This window comes from Dryobates pubescens, chromosome 35, assembly GCF_014839835.1.
Source record: "Dryobates pubescens isolate bDryPub1 chromosome 35, bDryPub1.pri, whole genome shotgun sequence".
Lineage (NCBI taxonomy): Eukaryota > Metazoa > Chordata > Aves > Piciformes > Picidae > Dryobates > Dryobates pubescens.
Window position 1 is genome coordinate 7,228,479 of NC_071646.1, and position 15,301 is coordinate 7,243,779.

The window sequence follows — 15,301 nt, forward strand, 5'->3', positions numbered from 1 at the left end:
CCAGTGCCACTCAGGTGACGTTGTGCTGCCAGAGCACATTGCCAGCTCATGTCAAGGTCCTCATCAAGCAGCACTCCTGAGTCCTTCTCTGCAGGCTGCTGTCAGTCCACCTGTCAGCAAATGATATCATCTGCTGAGAATCTCTTTTGGGCAGTGTGGGAGAAAAAACAACCAACCAAGGCCCAACTCTGAGAGGCTGAAGCAACTTACTGCAGCCTCTGGAATGCAGCAAGGGGAATCTTCCCAGGGGTGCAGAAGTGGCTGCTCCTCTCAAGGCTCTTAGCCCAGCTCAGAGTTGGAATTCATAGCATCACAGAATGCTCTGGGCTGGAAGGGAGCTCCAAAGCTCAGCCAGTCCAACCCCCCTGCACTCAGCAGGGACATCCTCCACTGGATCAGGCTGCCCAGAGCCCTGTCCAGCCTCACCTGGAAGATCTCCAGGGCTGAGCCTCAGCCCCCTCCCTGGGCAACCTGCTGCAGTGTTCCAGCAGCCTCCTGCTGCAGAACTTGTTCCTCACATCCAATCTCAATCTGCTCTGCTCTAGTTTGAAGCCATTGCCCCTGGTGCTGCCCCTGCAGGCCTTTGGGAACAGTCTCTCTCCATCCTTCTTGTAGCCTCCTTCAGGTGCTGGAAGGTCATTATGAGTTCCCCCCAGAGCATCACCTTCTGCATCCATTCTGCCTTGTGGGGGTGGTGGTACCCTGGGGAGGGTCCTGGCATGGGGCTTCAACAACAGGCCTCTGCTAACAGTACCTCTGCAGCCTCCTTGTAGCCCCTTCAGGTACTGGAAGGTCTCCCCAGATCCTTCTCTCCTCCAGGCTGAGCAGCCCCAGCTCCCTCAGCTTGTCCAGCTGGGGTGGGCTTCTGGCTTTGCTGCCCCTCAAATGAAAGGTTGGGCTTGATGATCCTTGAGGTCTCTTCCAGCCTTGGTGGTACTGTGGTACTGTCAAGGGGAAACTGAGGCCAAGCCTGTAAAGCTGACTGCAAGCCTTCAGCTTCTAGAGGATGGCTCCAAAGCTCTTCTCAGGCTCTGCTTTACACTTCCCACTCCTGCTGGAGGGAATCCATACCGTGGCTCCTGTGCCCTTCTGGGGGGCAGTAGCTGAGAAGTTCAGTCTGAACCCTATAAATAAGAGGGCAGCTCATCCACAGTCTGGGCTTCAGCATCCATGGACACTCATCTGCATGGGCTGCACCCTGAGATCCTCTGGATTTACATAAGCAAACACCAGATCAGGATCCACAATGAGTGGTTTTGGTCCTCAGAGTGGTTTTGGAAGGTATCCATCAGCTGCTCCTGTCCCACCACAGCCTATTGCTTGTGGCACTGGTTAGGCCACACCTTGACTACTGTGAACAGCTCTGGGCTCCTCAGGTGAAGAAGGACATGGAGATGCTGGAAGGTGTCCAGGGAAGGGCAGCAAGGCTGGGGAGGGGTCTGGGGCACAGCCCTGGGAGGAGAGGCTGAGGGAGCTGGGGTTGCTTAGCCTGCAGAAGAGGAGGCTCAGGGGAGACCTTCTTGCTCTCTGCAACTCCCTGAAGGGAGGTTGAAGCCAGGTGGGGGTTGGGCTCTTCTCCCAGGCACCCAGCACCAGAACAAGAGGACACAGTCTCAAGCTGTGCCAGGGGAGGTTTAGGATGGAGGTGAGGAGAAAGTTCTTCCCAGCAAGAGAGATTGGCCCTTGGGATGTGCTGCCCAGGGAGGTGGTGGAGTCCCCATCCCTGGAGAGGTTCAAGAGGGGACTGGATGTGGCCCTTGGAGCCAGGGTTTAGCTGTCAGGAGGTGCTGGAGGACAGCTTGGCCTTGGTGATCTTTGAGGTCTTTTCCAACCTTATTGATTCTATGAGTCTGTGATTCTGTGGCATGGCAGGGAGCTGCCAGGGCCTTGTGGAGGGCAAGGGTGAGGTGAACACTCCTGGGGACATCGGTTGGGTGAGCTGCTAACCCCACTTGGGCTCCAGGGAGAGGGCAGAAGTGCCAGCTGTGTGATGGAGGATGAGGGACTGACTTTGCTGATGTCTGTGGAGAAGGGTAAAGGCCAAAGTGGAATTGTGGTGGCAGAAGCTCCACAGCTGCTGCTTACAGAGTCAGAGAGAGTCCTAGAACTGATCAGGTTGGACAGGACCTCAAAGATCCTCTGCTCCAACCACCCTGCCATGCACTCTCAACCAGCCAAGGCTGAGCTCACAGTCAGCAAGGACCACCAGGGGAGAAAGGCTGCCAGGAATCCCCAGTCCCTGCCTCTGGCACACTCAGCTTTGGAGACTTCCACCCAAGCTGCCTCATGGAGATGGCTTCTCAAGGCAGCTTTTGGCTCCTGGATGTCTTCTGCAGTGCACTGAGGCATAGGGTGGGTTGGGTTGGAAGGGAGCTCAGAGCTCAGCCAGCTCCAGCCCCCTGCCATGGGCAGGGACACCTCCCCCAGCACAGCTTGCTCAGGGCCTCATCCAGCCTGGCCTTGAAGACTCCCAGGGAGGAGGCAGCCACAGCCTCCCTGGGCAGCCTGTGCCAGAGTCTCAGCACCTTCACACTGAAGAATTTCTTCCCCAGCTCCACTCTAACCCTGCTCTGCCTCAGCTCCAAACCCTTCCCACTTGTCCTGGCTCAGACACCCTCAGCAAAAGTCTCTCTGCAGCCTTCCTGCAGGATCCCTTCAGGCAGCTCTGAGGTGCCCCTGGAGCCTTCTCCTCTTCAGGCTGCACAGCCCCAGCTCCCTCAGCCTGTGCTCCCAGCAGAGCCGCTCCAGCCCTGGGAGCATCCTTGCAGGTTGGACCTGATGATCTTTGAGGTCCGTTCCAGCCTGGGTGCTGCTGCGATCCCCGTGGCCTCCTCTGTCCTGGCTGCAGCCGCGCCGCGTCCTCCCCGTGCCGGGGGTCCCGGGGTGGGCTGCTTTTCCTACCTCTGCCTGCCCGAAGCGCTGCAGCTTCGTGCTCCTGGCAGCAGTCCTGAGGAGCCCTCCCTGTGCTGTGCCCTAGATGTCCAACGCCATGAGCCAGCTGATCGGGCTGAAGGAGAAGGGCTTGCCCCGCATCGCGCGGCTCCTGCAGTCCGGCTGCTCCGACGTCGTCCGCTCCGGGGCCTCGCTGCTGAGCAACATGTCCAGGCACCCTGTGCTCCACAAAACCATGGGTGAGTCACACCATCACAGGCTGAAGGGTTTCTTTGGGGGGGGTTATGATCAAAACCTTCTTTGTTTCCCCCCCGCCCCCCACCCGGCGCCCCCAGGCAGCTCAGGCGCTGCAGACCTGGGCTGTGCTCGCCCCCAGGCAGCCAAACTCTGAGCTGTGCTGCCCGAAATAGCTGTGGGAAGCAAACAGCAGCAGCAGCAGCAGCTCACAAAGGGCTTGCTTCTCTTTGTTTGCTACTTCATTGGCTTTACAACACCAACAGGGGTCGGGAGGGACCTCTGGAGATCTCCCAGCCCAACCCCCCCTGCCAGAGCAGGAGCAGAGAATCCAGCGCAGGGCACACAGAGCACATCCAGACAGGGCTGGAAAGGCTCCAGAGGAGACTCCACAACCTCTCTGGGCAGCCTGCTCCAGGGCTCTGGGAGCCTCACAGTGCAGAAGTTCCTCCTCATGCTGAGGTGGAGCCTCCTGTGCTGGAGTTTCCATCCATGCCCTATCCCAGGGCAGGAGCAAGCAGAGGCTGTCCCTGCCCCTTCCTGCCCCCCAGCCCTCAGCTGTTTGTAAGTCACAGAACCATAGATTTGTAGGTCAGGGCTGGAAGGGACCTCAAGGCTCAGCCAGCTCCAACCCCCTGCCATGGCCAGGGACACCTCACACTAGATCAGGCTGCTCAGAGCCCCATCCAGCCTGGCCTTACAAACCTCCAGGGCTGGGGTTTGCCATCTCCACCACAGTGGATGCTGGGGCAGTGGCTACCATCTGCCCATCTCACCTTGCAGACCCCTAACAAGCCACAGCCAAGCTCTCCAGCTGGGCAAAGCAGTGGCATTTCTCCTGGCCAGAAGGACACTTGCAGGTTGTGTCCTGTCCCAGGCTCCTCAGGCCACTGGCTTGGGGCACAGACAAACCTCCAGGGTCCTGAGGTGTTTGGGGAGCTGCCTTGAGCTTAGCTCCCCACGAGCAGCATCATGCTCCTTCCAGAGGCCTGCAGCACAGGGGCTTGGTCTCTGAAAATCAAGGGGTGACAATTATGTCATCAGAGCCCTCACTGCCTGTGCCTCCCTCCAGAGATAACCTCCTTGCATTGTCCCAACCCCCAGAGCCTCATTGCCTTGTGCCAGCTTGTGCTGAGATGCTGATTGGAGCATTCCCCCTCTCTAGCTCACCAGGTGCTGCCAGATGTGTCACGTCTCCTGTCATTCCAGTCTGCAAACACCAGCAGCTATGGGGAGATCATGACATCAGCTTGTTACACCCTGAGGAACCTCATCATGTCCAACCCACACCTGGGAAAGTCTTACTTGACCAGCAACATGCTCAATAATGTAGTGAGCCTGTGCCGGAATGGGTGAGTGCGGGGGCAGAAGGCACGGAGAGGAGGGTCCTGAGCAGGCAGTGCTGAGCCCATCCAGGCTCTGCAAAGCCAGAGGCAGCCCAGAACCTTCCCAGCACCCCACAGCAAAGTGGTTCTCTCTCCCTGTGAGCCAAGGGGTTTCAGGCACCTTGGTGAAGCTCCCAGTGCTGGCCTCTGGGGACCAGAGCTGAGCCACCCATGTGGGGCTTGGAAAGCAGCCTCAGGAAGTTTGCTGGTTGGACTTTGAGAGACTCTAAGAAAGAACTGAAGCAGCATCAGAGAACCCCAGAATGGGTTGGGTTGGAAGGGACCTTCAACATCATCCAGTTCCAGCCATGGGCAGGGACCCCTCCCCCCAGCACAGCTTGCTCCAGGCCTCATCCAGCCTGGTCCTGAGCACCTCCAGGCAGGGCACAGCCACAGCCTCCCTGGGCAGCCTGTGCCAGAGTCTCCCCAGCCTCACTCTCCACAATCTCTTCCTCCTCTCCACTCTCAGTCTCCCCTCTCCCAGCTCAAAGCCATTGTTCCTCCTCCTGTCCCTCCCAGCCCTTGGCCCAAGTCCCTCCCCAGCTCTCCTGGAGCCCTTCAGGTCCTGCAAGGCTGCTCTGAGCTCTCCCTGGAGCCTTCTCCAGGCTGCACAGCTCCAGCTCCCCCAGCCTGGCCCCACAGGGGAGGTTCTGCAGCCTCTGCTCATCTCTGTGGCCTCCTCTGGAGCCTCTCCAGCAGCTCCAGGTCCTCCTTGTGCTGGGACCCCCAGAGCTGGAGGCAGTGCTGCAGGTGGGGGCTGAGCAGAGCAGAGCAGAGGGGCAGAATCCCCTCCCTGTGCTGCTGCTCTCCCTGCTCAGCACTCACTGGCAAGTTGCTCTCTGGCCAGGTATTCTCCTTCCTAGATTGTCATCCCTCCTCCCATCTGCCTTGGGCTTGCAGTGCCCCACAGAAGTAAGCTGCTGTTCTCTGTTGTGAAAAGACCTTCACCTGCCTCCTCCACCACCCTTTGATAAACCACTCAGCATCCACCACTCTTTTCATGGCAGCAGGGAGGCTCTCACTCACTCCCAGTGGCCTCCTTGTTTAGTTTGGACCTCACCCAGCCTACCTCAGTCAGTTTGCTGCTCTTCCATCCTTCCCCTCCACAATGAGGGCCAATTAACACAGGGCCCAACCCTCTTGTGAGCCTTGGCTGTCTCCAATGGGATTTACTTCAGCCTCCAGTCTCACTGCAGATCCCTCAGACAGGGCTGCAGCTCATTCTCTGCTTCAGCAAAGTGTTGCACAACTGAGCCTGTGCTCACCTGGATTGTCTGCAGTGCTCTGTGTGCTGGGCTCTGTGTGCAGTGACTCACTGAGGAGTGAGGAGTTGCTAAGCTCTGGGGATGGCTCTGCTCTGCTCTGTCTCTGTCACCAATTCCTGCTCAGAAGCTCCCCACTTCTGACAGGGCCCCAAGCCTGAATTGCTCCTTTGCCTTCCCACCCCTCACAGCATCCCAGAGTGCCAGCTTGGAAGGGACCTCGGGGACCATCTGCTCCAAGCTTTCCAGGTGGAGGTGGAGAATGTCAGGGGTTGGAAGGGACCTCTGGAGGTCATGCAGTGCAGCCCCCCTGCCAGAGCAGGGTCACCTAGGGCAGGGCACATGATCCTCCATCAGGAAGAGTCTCTCCCCCTCCCTGATGGACCCAGCAGCTCTGCTGGGGGCAGCTGCCTGGGCTGGATGCAGCCCCCATGCCCTGATGCTGAGCCATGGTGAGTCCCACGCTGTCAGCCTCCTCCTTTCCACCCCCACAGGGACCACAGAATAGATCTGGTTGGAAGAGCCCTCAAAGATCATCCAGTCCAACCCTCCCCCTGGCACTGAGGGGTCAGCACTAAAGCAGAAGAGGTCTCTCTGGTGTCCTTCTTGCCTTCCAGCAGCTCAACCTCTTTCCTGACCTGAGGAGCCCAGAGCTGGCCACAGGACTCCAGCTGTGGCCTCAGCAGTGCTGAGCACAGGGCAGGATGAGCTCCCTGCTCCTGCTGGCCACACTCTGCCTGCTGCAGGCCAGGCTGCCCTTGGCTGCCTGGGCACACTGCTGGCTCATGTTCATCTGGCTGTCACCCACTCCCCCCAGGTCCCTCTCTGTTTGGCAGCTCTCAGCCACCCTGCCCCCAGCCTGTGGCACTGCCTGGGGCTGGTGTGGCCAAAGTGCAGCCCCTGGCACTTGGGCTATGGCCCAGGCTTGGCAGTGCTGATGGTGTTCAGTCACTCTTTGTTGTTTTGAATCCAGATTCCCAAACCATTGGGTATTGTCTTCCTTTTTTGTTGTTTGTGGGGTGGTGTTTGTGAAGCCCAAGCCACTGCTTGGTTGTGCTGCCTGCTGCATTGTCCATCTTTCTCCTCCAGCTGGCTGGGAGAGGCTGCCCTGCTCCTTGCCAAGTGCCCTCAGTTCACTAAGAAAATGATCATTGTGTTTCTCAAGACTTCTCCTTGCTGCCCCAAAGGCTTCCCTCCAAACTCCTCCAGAGCATCCAGCTTGCAGCTTGTCTCACAGTCCCTCCACCAAGGGCTCATCTCAGTTTCTCTTTGGCCTTTCACCTTCCACACTTCTTCCTTTCCATTTCCTTTTGCACATTGATTCCACCCTGACATTTTGCCAGAGCTCACAGAACCACAGAATGGGTTGGGTTGGAAAGGACCTCCAAGGATCACCCAGTCCAACCCCCTCTGCACTCAGCAGGGACATCCTCCACTGGAGCAGGCTGCCCAGAGCCCTCTCCAGCCTCACCTTGAGTATCTCCCAGGCATGGAGCCTCAACCCCCTCCCTGGGCAACCTGCTGCAGTGTTCCAGCAGCCTCCTGCTGCAGAACTTGTTCCTCACATCCAACTTAAATCTGCTCTGCTCTCCTTTCAAACCACTGTCCCTCGTTCTATCACTGCAGGCCTTTGGCAGCAGTCCCTCTGCAGCCTTCTTGTAGCTCCTTCAGGTCCTGGAAGGCTGCTCTAAGGTCTCCCTGGAGCCTTCTCTTCTCCAGGCTGAGCAACCCCAGAGATCTCTCACTGATGAAGGAGGAGGGGGGAAAGGAAAGTGAGAAGGTGGCTTAGGAGATGCCAACCTGCAGTGTGGAGCAGCAGCAGCTTGGAGGTGTTGGCCACACTCATCTCTGAGCTCTCCCTCAGCCTGTCCTCACAGCAGAGGTGTTCCAGCCCCCTGATCATCTTTGCAGCCTCCTCTGGAGCCACTCCAGCAGATGAATTAATCCTTCCCTAGGCTCAGGTCTTTCCCTAATTCTTCTCACCCCTGAGACATCTTCTCACCCACACATTTCCATTCCCTTTCCATCCAAAGACTGCACCTTGACAAGCTCAGGGCATCCTGAAGAGCTCCTTCTGCCAGGAACCCCTTGGCATCTCCTGTGGCACACAAAGGTCCCTTGAGGAAATATCCTTTCCCCTCCTTATTTGATGTTCCTGTGCACAACCCTTGCCCTTTGCTTGCCCTCCTCTTCCCAGCCTGCTTCACCATCTCCTTCTGATGAGGCTCTTGATTGTGTTGTGTTGAGTCAACAGGTTTTGGGGGGGGCTGCTGCCACTGCCATCAGGGGACAGTTTCTTGTTGGTTTTCCACCATTTCTTACAAGGAGTTCCCCCTCTGAGAGCCAAACTGCCCTTAAAACCAGCTGGGATTTTCAGGCAGCTTGGTTTGGAACAGCTTTGTCCCCAGATCCAGGTCCTCCTTGAGCCCCTGCTCCATGCTGTGCACTGCTGCAGCCACACTCAGTCCCCAGCACTTTGGTTTGGGATGTGGTGCTTGAAGTTGTCCTCACAGCTCCTGCAGCTCCTCCTTAACCTTTCCAGACCTAAGCAGCAGCACAATCAGAGAACCACAGAATTGTCCTGCTTAGCAAAGTCCTCTGAGGGCATCCAGGCCAACCCCAACCCAACCATGGCCACCAAACCCTGGCTCCAAGTGCCATGGCCACAGCTTGCTGCAGCCCTCTGCTCAGCTCTGCGGAGACCCCACCTGGAGCACTGCCTCCAGTTCTGGAGCCCCTGTTACAAGAGGGATCTGGAGGGGCTGGAAGGTGTCCAGAGCAGGGCCAGGAGGATGAGCAGAGGGCTGGAGCTGCTCTGCTGTGAGCACAGACTGAAGGAGCTGGGGCTGGAGAGGAGAAGGCTCTGAGGTGACCTCATTGTGGCCTTCCAGGAGCTGCAGGGGGCTGCAAGAAGGCTGGGGAGGGACTGCTCAGGATCTCAGGCAGTGATAGGACTGGGGGGAATGGAATGAAGCTGGAGGTGGGGAGATTCAGGCTGGAGGGGAGGAGGAAGTTCTTCCCCATGAGAGTGGTGAAGCCCTGGAATGGGTTGTCCAGGGAGGGGGTTGGGGCCCTGTCCCTGGAGGTGTTTAAGGCCAGGCTGGATGAGGCTCTGGCCAGGATGATCTGGTGTGAGGTGTCCCTGCCCATGGCAGGGGGGTTGGAACTGGCTGATCCTTGTGGTCCCTTCCAACCCTGACTGATACTATGATAACCCCTCCAGCCATGGGGACTCCACCACCTCCCTGGGCAGCCTCTGCCAGGCCCTGACCACTCCTCCAGCAAAGACATTTTGCCTCCTCTCCAACCTCAGCCTCCCCTGGCACAATTCCAGGCCAGTTCCTCTCCTTCTGTCCCCTGAGCCTGGGGAGCAGAGCCCAACCCCCCCTGGCTGCAGCCTCCTCTCAGGGAGCTGCAGGGAGCAATGAGGTCTCCCTCAGCCCCTTCTTCTCCAGACCCCAGCTCCCTCAGCTGCTGCTCACTCTGTAGGGATCCTTGGTGAAACAGGGTCAGGATCCATCCTTCCAACTCAGAGCTGTCTGAATTTGCTCAGAATCTCTTGCTGGGAAGTTTGGGCTGAAAGGCAGAAACCTTGGGGGCTGTGCTCTGAGGACAGAGCAGCACAAAGCATTCAGTTGGCCTCATCAGAAGCAAATGGTCAATGCAGGCAACTTGTTCCAGCTTGGCAAGAGAGACACAGCAGGGAAGAAGAGACCCATGCAGGGCATGCCCTGACCAACCCACCAGGGACAGCTGGGGCTTTATTTGGGGTCTGATTGCTCTTCACCCACAGAGTGTTGCTCAAGTCCAGGCCTTGTGCTGGCAGGGCAGGGGATGGTTCTAACCAGAGAAGAGATTTGGCAAGGCATGCTGCTGCTTCTCCTTGCCCCACAGCCCTGCTCAGGACTTTCTGCCTGCCTGCAGCTCCCCCAGGCCTCCAGACCACAGCAGCCTGGAGGAGCTGCACTGTGCCTTTTGAGTTCCTGACCAAGCCAAACTTGCTGATTTCTTTGGTGGCAACTTGTGCACATGCCAGAGAAGTGGCCCAGAAGGTGTGGAATGAGGTCACATCCCTGAGCTGTCACTCTCAGCATGGTGCTTGCAGGTCCCAAGCTCCTCATGACCACTGCCTGACCTATGTCTCACAGTCTGTCAGAGTCACAGCATCACAGGAGGGGTTGGCTTGGAAAGGACCTGAAAGCTCAGCCAGCTCCAAGCCCCTGCCATGGGCAGGGACACCTCGCACCAGCTCAAGGCCTCATCCAGCCTGGCCTTGAGCACCTCCAGGCAGGGCACAGCCACAGCCTCCCTGGGCAGCCTGTGCCAGAGTCTCCCCAGCCTCACTCTCCACAATCTCTTCCTCCTCTCCACTCTCAGTCTCCCCTCTCCCAGCTCAAAGCCATTGTTCCTCCTCCTGTCCCTCCCAGCCCTTGGCCCAAGTCCCTCCCCAGCTCTCCTGGAACCCTTCAGGTCCTGCAAGGCTGCTCTGAGTTCTCCCTGGAGCCTTCTCCAGGCTGCACAGCCCCAGCTCTCCCAGCCTGGCCCCACAGGGGAGGTTCTGCAGCCTCTGCTCCTCTCTGTGGCCTCCTCTGGAGCCTCTCCAACCCTTCCATGTCCTTCTTCCTTTTCTGTTCTCTTTGCTTCCCAAGCCCAGAGCTAAGCATTGGGCTTCTAGCCCCCAGCTGGGCCTTCTGTTTCAGGTGACTCCATGCCCCTTGCTGGGGGGCTACAGACACCAGGAGCCTTGTGTGCAGCAGGCAGAACAGAGAAGGCCTTGCAGGAAGCCTTCAGCATTATCAGGACTCCAGAGGAGGTTTCCCATCCCCTGGTCCCTCAGAGATGAACTGTTGAGGACCATGCTGAGCAGCAATGCTTGGGGAAGCTGCAGCACACAGGCAGGGGCCTGACCCTGATCTCCCTCCCTGGCTCAGCCAGGCTGAGGCTGCTGTACTGAGCCCAGCTCAGGAGTCTCCCACAGAGAGGATGAGGCCCAGGAGATGAGGAGCAGTGATAAGAGCCAGCAAGGAGGTTTGGTTCTGGGCTGCTGTGTGAAATGTTCCCAAATCATGAGAGGTGCTGCTGTGAGTCAGAGTTTCAGAGCTGTTACGTCAGCAAGTATCTGTGAGCTGCTGCTGAGTAAGGACTTCTGCTTCCAGGTGTTGTTGTGACAAAGGTTCCATCTGCTCCATCCCCAGCAGCCAGGGCAGAGCCTGTTCCTCTGCTGCCCTCCCCAGATTCACCCACCCTGTCCCCCTGGCTCAGGGGCAGGGTTGGCTCCAGCTCCATTCTCTGCCACCCTCCCCAATTTCACACTCCAGAAGTTCTCCTTCAGCCCAGCTCAATGCTCACTTTGCCACCCCAGTCCTCCTCTCTTCTCACAGAGCTCTCAGGGCTGGAAGGGAGCTCAAGGCTCAGCCAGCTCCAAGCCCCTGCCATGGGCAGGGACACCTCACCCCACAGCAGGTTGCTCACAGCCACCTCCAGCCTGGCTGCAAACACCTCCAGGCAGGAGGCTTCCACCACCTCCCTGGGCAGCCTGTGCCAGGCTCTCACCACCCTCCTGGCCAACAACTTCTTCCTCACAGCCAATCTCAATCTCCCCACTTCTAGTTCTGCTCCATCCCCCCCAGCCCTATCCTTCCCTGACACCCTCCAAAGTCCCTCCCCAGCTTTCCTGCAGCCCCCTGCAGCTCCTGGGAGGCCACAATGAGGTCTCCTGGGAGCCTTCTCTCCAGCCTGCACAACCCCAACTCTCTCAGGCTGTCTGCAGAACAGTGCAGCTCCATTTGTCCTGTTCTGGTCCCAGAGGCTGTAGCTGCTGAGAGAGCAAGGAAAGGTTTCTGGGCAGTCCTCCATCAAGCCCAGCCAGGGTCCCTGCTGCAGATGAGCTCTGCAGAGAGGGGGTAGGCTGCAAGAGATCTCAGAACTCATCTACTCCAACCTCCTGCCATGGGCAGGGACACCTCTCAACAAGCCTCAGCTGCTCAAGGCCTCATCCAGCCTGGCCTTGAACACCTCCATGGAGGAGGCATCAACAGCCTCCCTGGGCAGCCTATTCCAGGGTCTCACCACCCTCCTACTGGAGAACTTCCTAAGATCCAGACCCTGCTCTCCTTCACCTTCCTCCTAAGATCCAGACCCTGCTCTCCTTCACCTTCCTCCTAAGATCCAGACCCTGCTCTCCCTCACCTTCCTCCTAAGATCCAGACCCTGCTCTCCTTCACCTTCCTCCTAAGATCCAGACCCTGCTCTCCTTCACCTTCCTCCTAAGATCCAGACCCTGCTCTCCTTCACCTTCTTCCTAAGATCCAGAGCTTGCTCTGCCTCAGCTTCAAACCATTCCCCCTTGTCCTCTCTCTAGACAGCCTCCTGAAAAGTCCCTCTGCAGCTCTCCTGCAGGATGCCTTCAGGTGCTGGAAGTGTGCTGTGCTTGTTGGAAGGCTGCTGAAGTGTGTGGGCTGCTGCTCTGTGCCCTGCCATAACTCACAGGGTTGCTTTCATCTCCCCAGCTCCTGTCCCAAGGCAGCTGAAGCTGCTCGCCTCCTCCTGACAGACCTTTGGTCCAACAGGGAGCTCCAGAGTGTGCTCAAGCAGGTAAGGAAAAGGCTTCTGCTTGGTGCCTGCCAAGGACAGCCCTGCTCCTGGCTGAAGTTCCCAAGGGCAGCAGCAGGAGCAGCTGGGAGGATGCCAGGGCAGTGGGATGTCTGTGCTGCCCCCAGCACCCTGCTCCCCACCTCAGGTCCAGGCTGCAGCTGCTGGGCTGGCACTAGGGGCTCAGTGGGGGGCAGGAGGTCTGTGCTGGGCAGCTCACCCCTGGGCTCAGGGGATGCTCACCTAGGTGGCTCTTCCATGACACAGCCACCTCTCTGCTGGGGTCAGTGCTGCCCTGTGTGCAGAGCACTGCTCTGTGCTGGGCACAGCCCTGGCAGCTCTGCCTGGGAGATGCCTTTGCTGCAGTCCATCAGCAGGTCCCAACACATCCCTGGCAGGCTTCCTCCTCTCTCTTCCCCAGGTTTCTCCTGTGTCCATAACCCTACCCTGTGCTTACCTCACCCCTCCCAGCAGGGTAATCTTTGAACCAAGCAGAGGGCCATTTAGGGTTTGTTTTGCTCTTTGCAACAGAAACTGTGAAGGTGCAGAGCCAGGCAGGGCTCAGAGCCAGCTCCCAGCTCCCAGTGGCTTTCTCTAACCAGGCTGGGATTTCCCAGCTCAAGAGCAGCAGCACCTGCAGAGAGCAAAGGGCCAGATGAAAGAGAAGGTGAAACATCCACACGGGGGAGTGCCTGGGGGGCAGGAAGGTGCAAAGCACCTAAACATCATCCTCCTGCTAGCAGCTGAGGGCTTTCTCCCTAGGAGCCTCTGCAGCTGGCTCAGAGCTTTGAGCTTTCCTCTCAGGAGCCTGTGCCCACCCCTGGTGGTGTCCCTCAGGCAGTGCTGTGTTCACCCAGATGGTCACAGTGGTGCTGCACCCCAGGGAAGGAGGCTGGCAGCATGCAGGGGGAGCTGCAGCTCCCATCTGCCTTTGGCACTTTTCCACCCCAGGGAACAAGGTGAAATGATCTCCAGTGGAGGACTGAGTGATGCTCTCCTCTGGCAGAGCTGGAGGAGTCCAGCTCCTGGCAGGTCACAGAACCACAGAATTGGTTGGGTTGGCAAAGCCCTCTGGGATCAGCCAGGCCAGCACCAACCCAACCCCACCAAACCCTGGCCCCAGTGCCATGGCCACAGCTTGCTGCAACCCCTCCAGCCATGGGGACTCCACCACCTCCCTGGGCAGCCTCTGCCAGGCCCTGACCACTCCTCCAGCAAAGACATTTTGCCTCCTCTCCAACCTCAGCCTCCCCTGGCACAATTCCAGGCCAGTTCCTCTCCTTCTGTCCCCTGAGCCTGGGGAGCAGAGCCCAACCCCCCCCCTGGCTGCAGCCTCCTCTCAGGGAGCTGCAGAGAGCAATGAGGTCTCCCTCAGCCTCCTCTGCTCCAGCCTCAACCCCCCCAGCTCCCTCAGCTGCTCCTCCTCAGCCCTCTTCTCCAGAGCCTTCCCCAGCTTCATGCAAGAGGAAGTCCATCCCTGAGGGAGATGTGCTGAAGGCACACAAAGAGAGGATGGAGAAGGTTGCTTGAGTCTGAGGCACAGGCTCTAAGTGCAGGGCAGCTGTGGGAGGGGAGCAGGAGGCTCTCTCATGGCAGCAGATCCCTGGCAGCTCTGGAGCTGCTGGGCACTCATTGCACTTCCTCTGTGTTTGCTCTTCCAGCAAGGATTTGATAAGAACATGATGGGATCTCTAGCTGGAACGACCTTCAGGACCCTCTCCTCCAGGTTTTAGGAGCCTCTCCACACTCCTTCAGGCTGCAGGTGAGGACAGAGCCCTTGAATGTGGGGAGGGGGTGCTCTGGGGAGCAAAGAACCAATCCATGGACCCCCAGGAGATATTCTTCTGCTTCTAACATTCCCTCCAGAGGGTTTGGGAGATTTTGGTCACAGATCTTAGCAGCTCAAAGTGCAGAAGGTTTCTGTCACTCACAGAACCCCAGAGTGGCTTGGGTTGGAAAGGGCCTTAAAAGTCATCCAGCTCCAAGCCCCTGCCATGGGCAGGGACACCTCCCCCCAGCACAGCTTGCTCCAGGCCTCATCCAGCCTGGTCCTGAACACCTCCAGGCAGGGCACAGCCACAGCCTCCCTGGGCAGCCTGTGCCAGAGTCTCCCCAGCCTCACTCTCCACAATCTCTCCCTCCTCTCCACTCTCAGTCTCCCCTCTCCCAGCTCAAAGCCATTGTTCCTCCTCCTGTCCCTCCCAGCCCTTGGCCCAAGTCCCTCCCCAGCTCTCCTGGAGCCCTTCAGGTCCTGCAAGGCTGCTCTGAGCTCTCCCTGGAGCCTTCTCTTCTGCAGGCTGCACAGCCCCAGCTCTCCCAGCCTGGCCCCACAGGGGAGGTTCTGCAGCCTCTGCTCCTCTCTGTGGCCTCCTCTGGAGCCTCTCCAGCAGCTCCAGGTCTCCCTTCTGCTGGGGGCCCCAGAGCTGGAGGCAGTGCTGCAGAATCCCCTCCCTGTGCTGCTCTCCCTGCTGTGGCTGCAGCCAGCTCAGAGGTGACTCTGTGCTTCCAGAGCACACTGCCAGCTCATGTCCAGCTCCTCACCCAGCAGCACTCCCAAGCCCTTCTCCTCCAGGCTCCTCTCAATCCACTGCTCACCCAGCCTGGATTTGTGCTTGGGATTGCCCCAACCCTGGTGCAGGACCTTGGCCTTGGCTGCTTGGTTTCCTTGGGTCCACCTCTCCAGCCTGTTCAGGTCTCTCTGGATGGATCCCTTCCCTCCAGGGTTTCAACCCCCCCACCCAGCTTGGTGCCATCCACAGGCTTGCTGGGGGTGCCTCCATCCCCCTGCCCACATCACCAGCAAAGCTCTGGGCCCAGCACCACCCCTGAGGGCCTCCACTCAGCCCAGGTCTCAGGCTGTGTGCTTCCAGGCCCAGTGCAGATGTTGCCCACAGCCTGCAGCTGTGCTTGCTGTGGCCAAGCTCAGTGCAGCTGCCA

The 15,301-nt window shown here is 58.6% G+C and overlaps 1 protein-coding gene across 2 annotated transcripts in view; it reads left to right on the forward strand.

Moving 5' to 3' along the window:
* The window catches only part of PKP1 (plakophilin 1), an 89,261-nt gene extending 75,164 nt beyond the window's left edge, over window positions 1–14,097 (forward strand). For both annotated transcript variants that reach the window (XM_054176455.1, XM_054176456.1), the window contains exons 10-13: window positions 2,978–3,131; window positions 4,292–4,478; window positions 12,283–12,367; window positions 14,026–14,097. In XM_054176455.1, the coding sequence (XP_054032430.1) occupies window positions 2,978–3,131; window positions 4,292–4,478; window positions 12,283–12,367; window positions 14,026–14,097 (498 nt within the window). The remainder of the gene's footprint in view (window positions 1–2,977; window positions 3,132–4,291; window positions 4,479–12,282; window positions 12,368–14,025) is intronic.
* The last annotated feature ends 1,204 nt before the right edge of the window (window positions 14,098–15,301 follow it).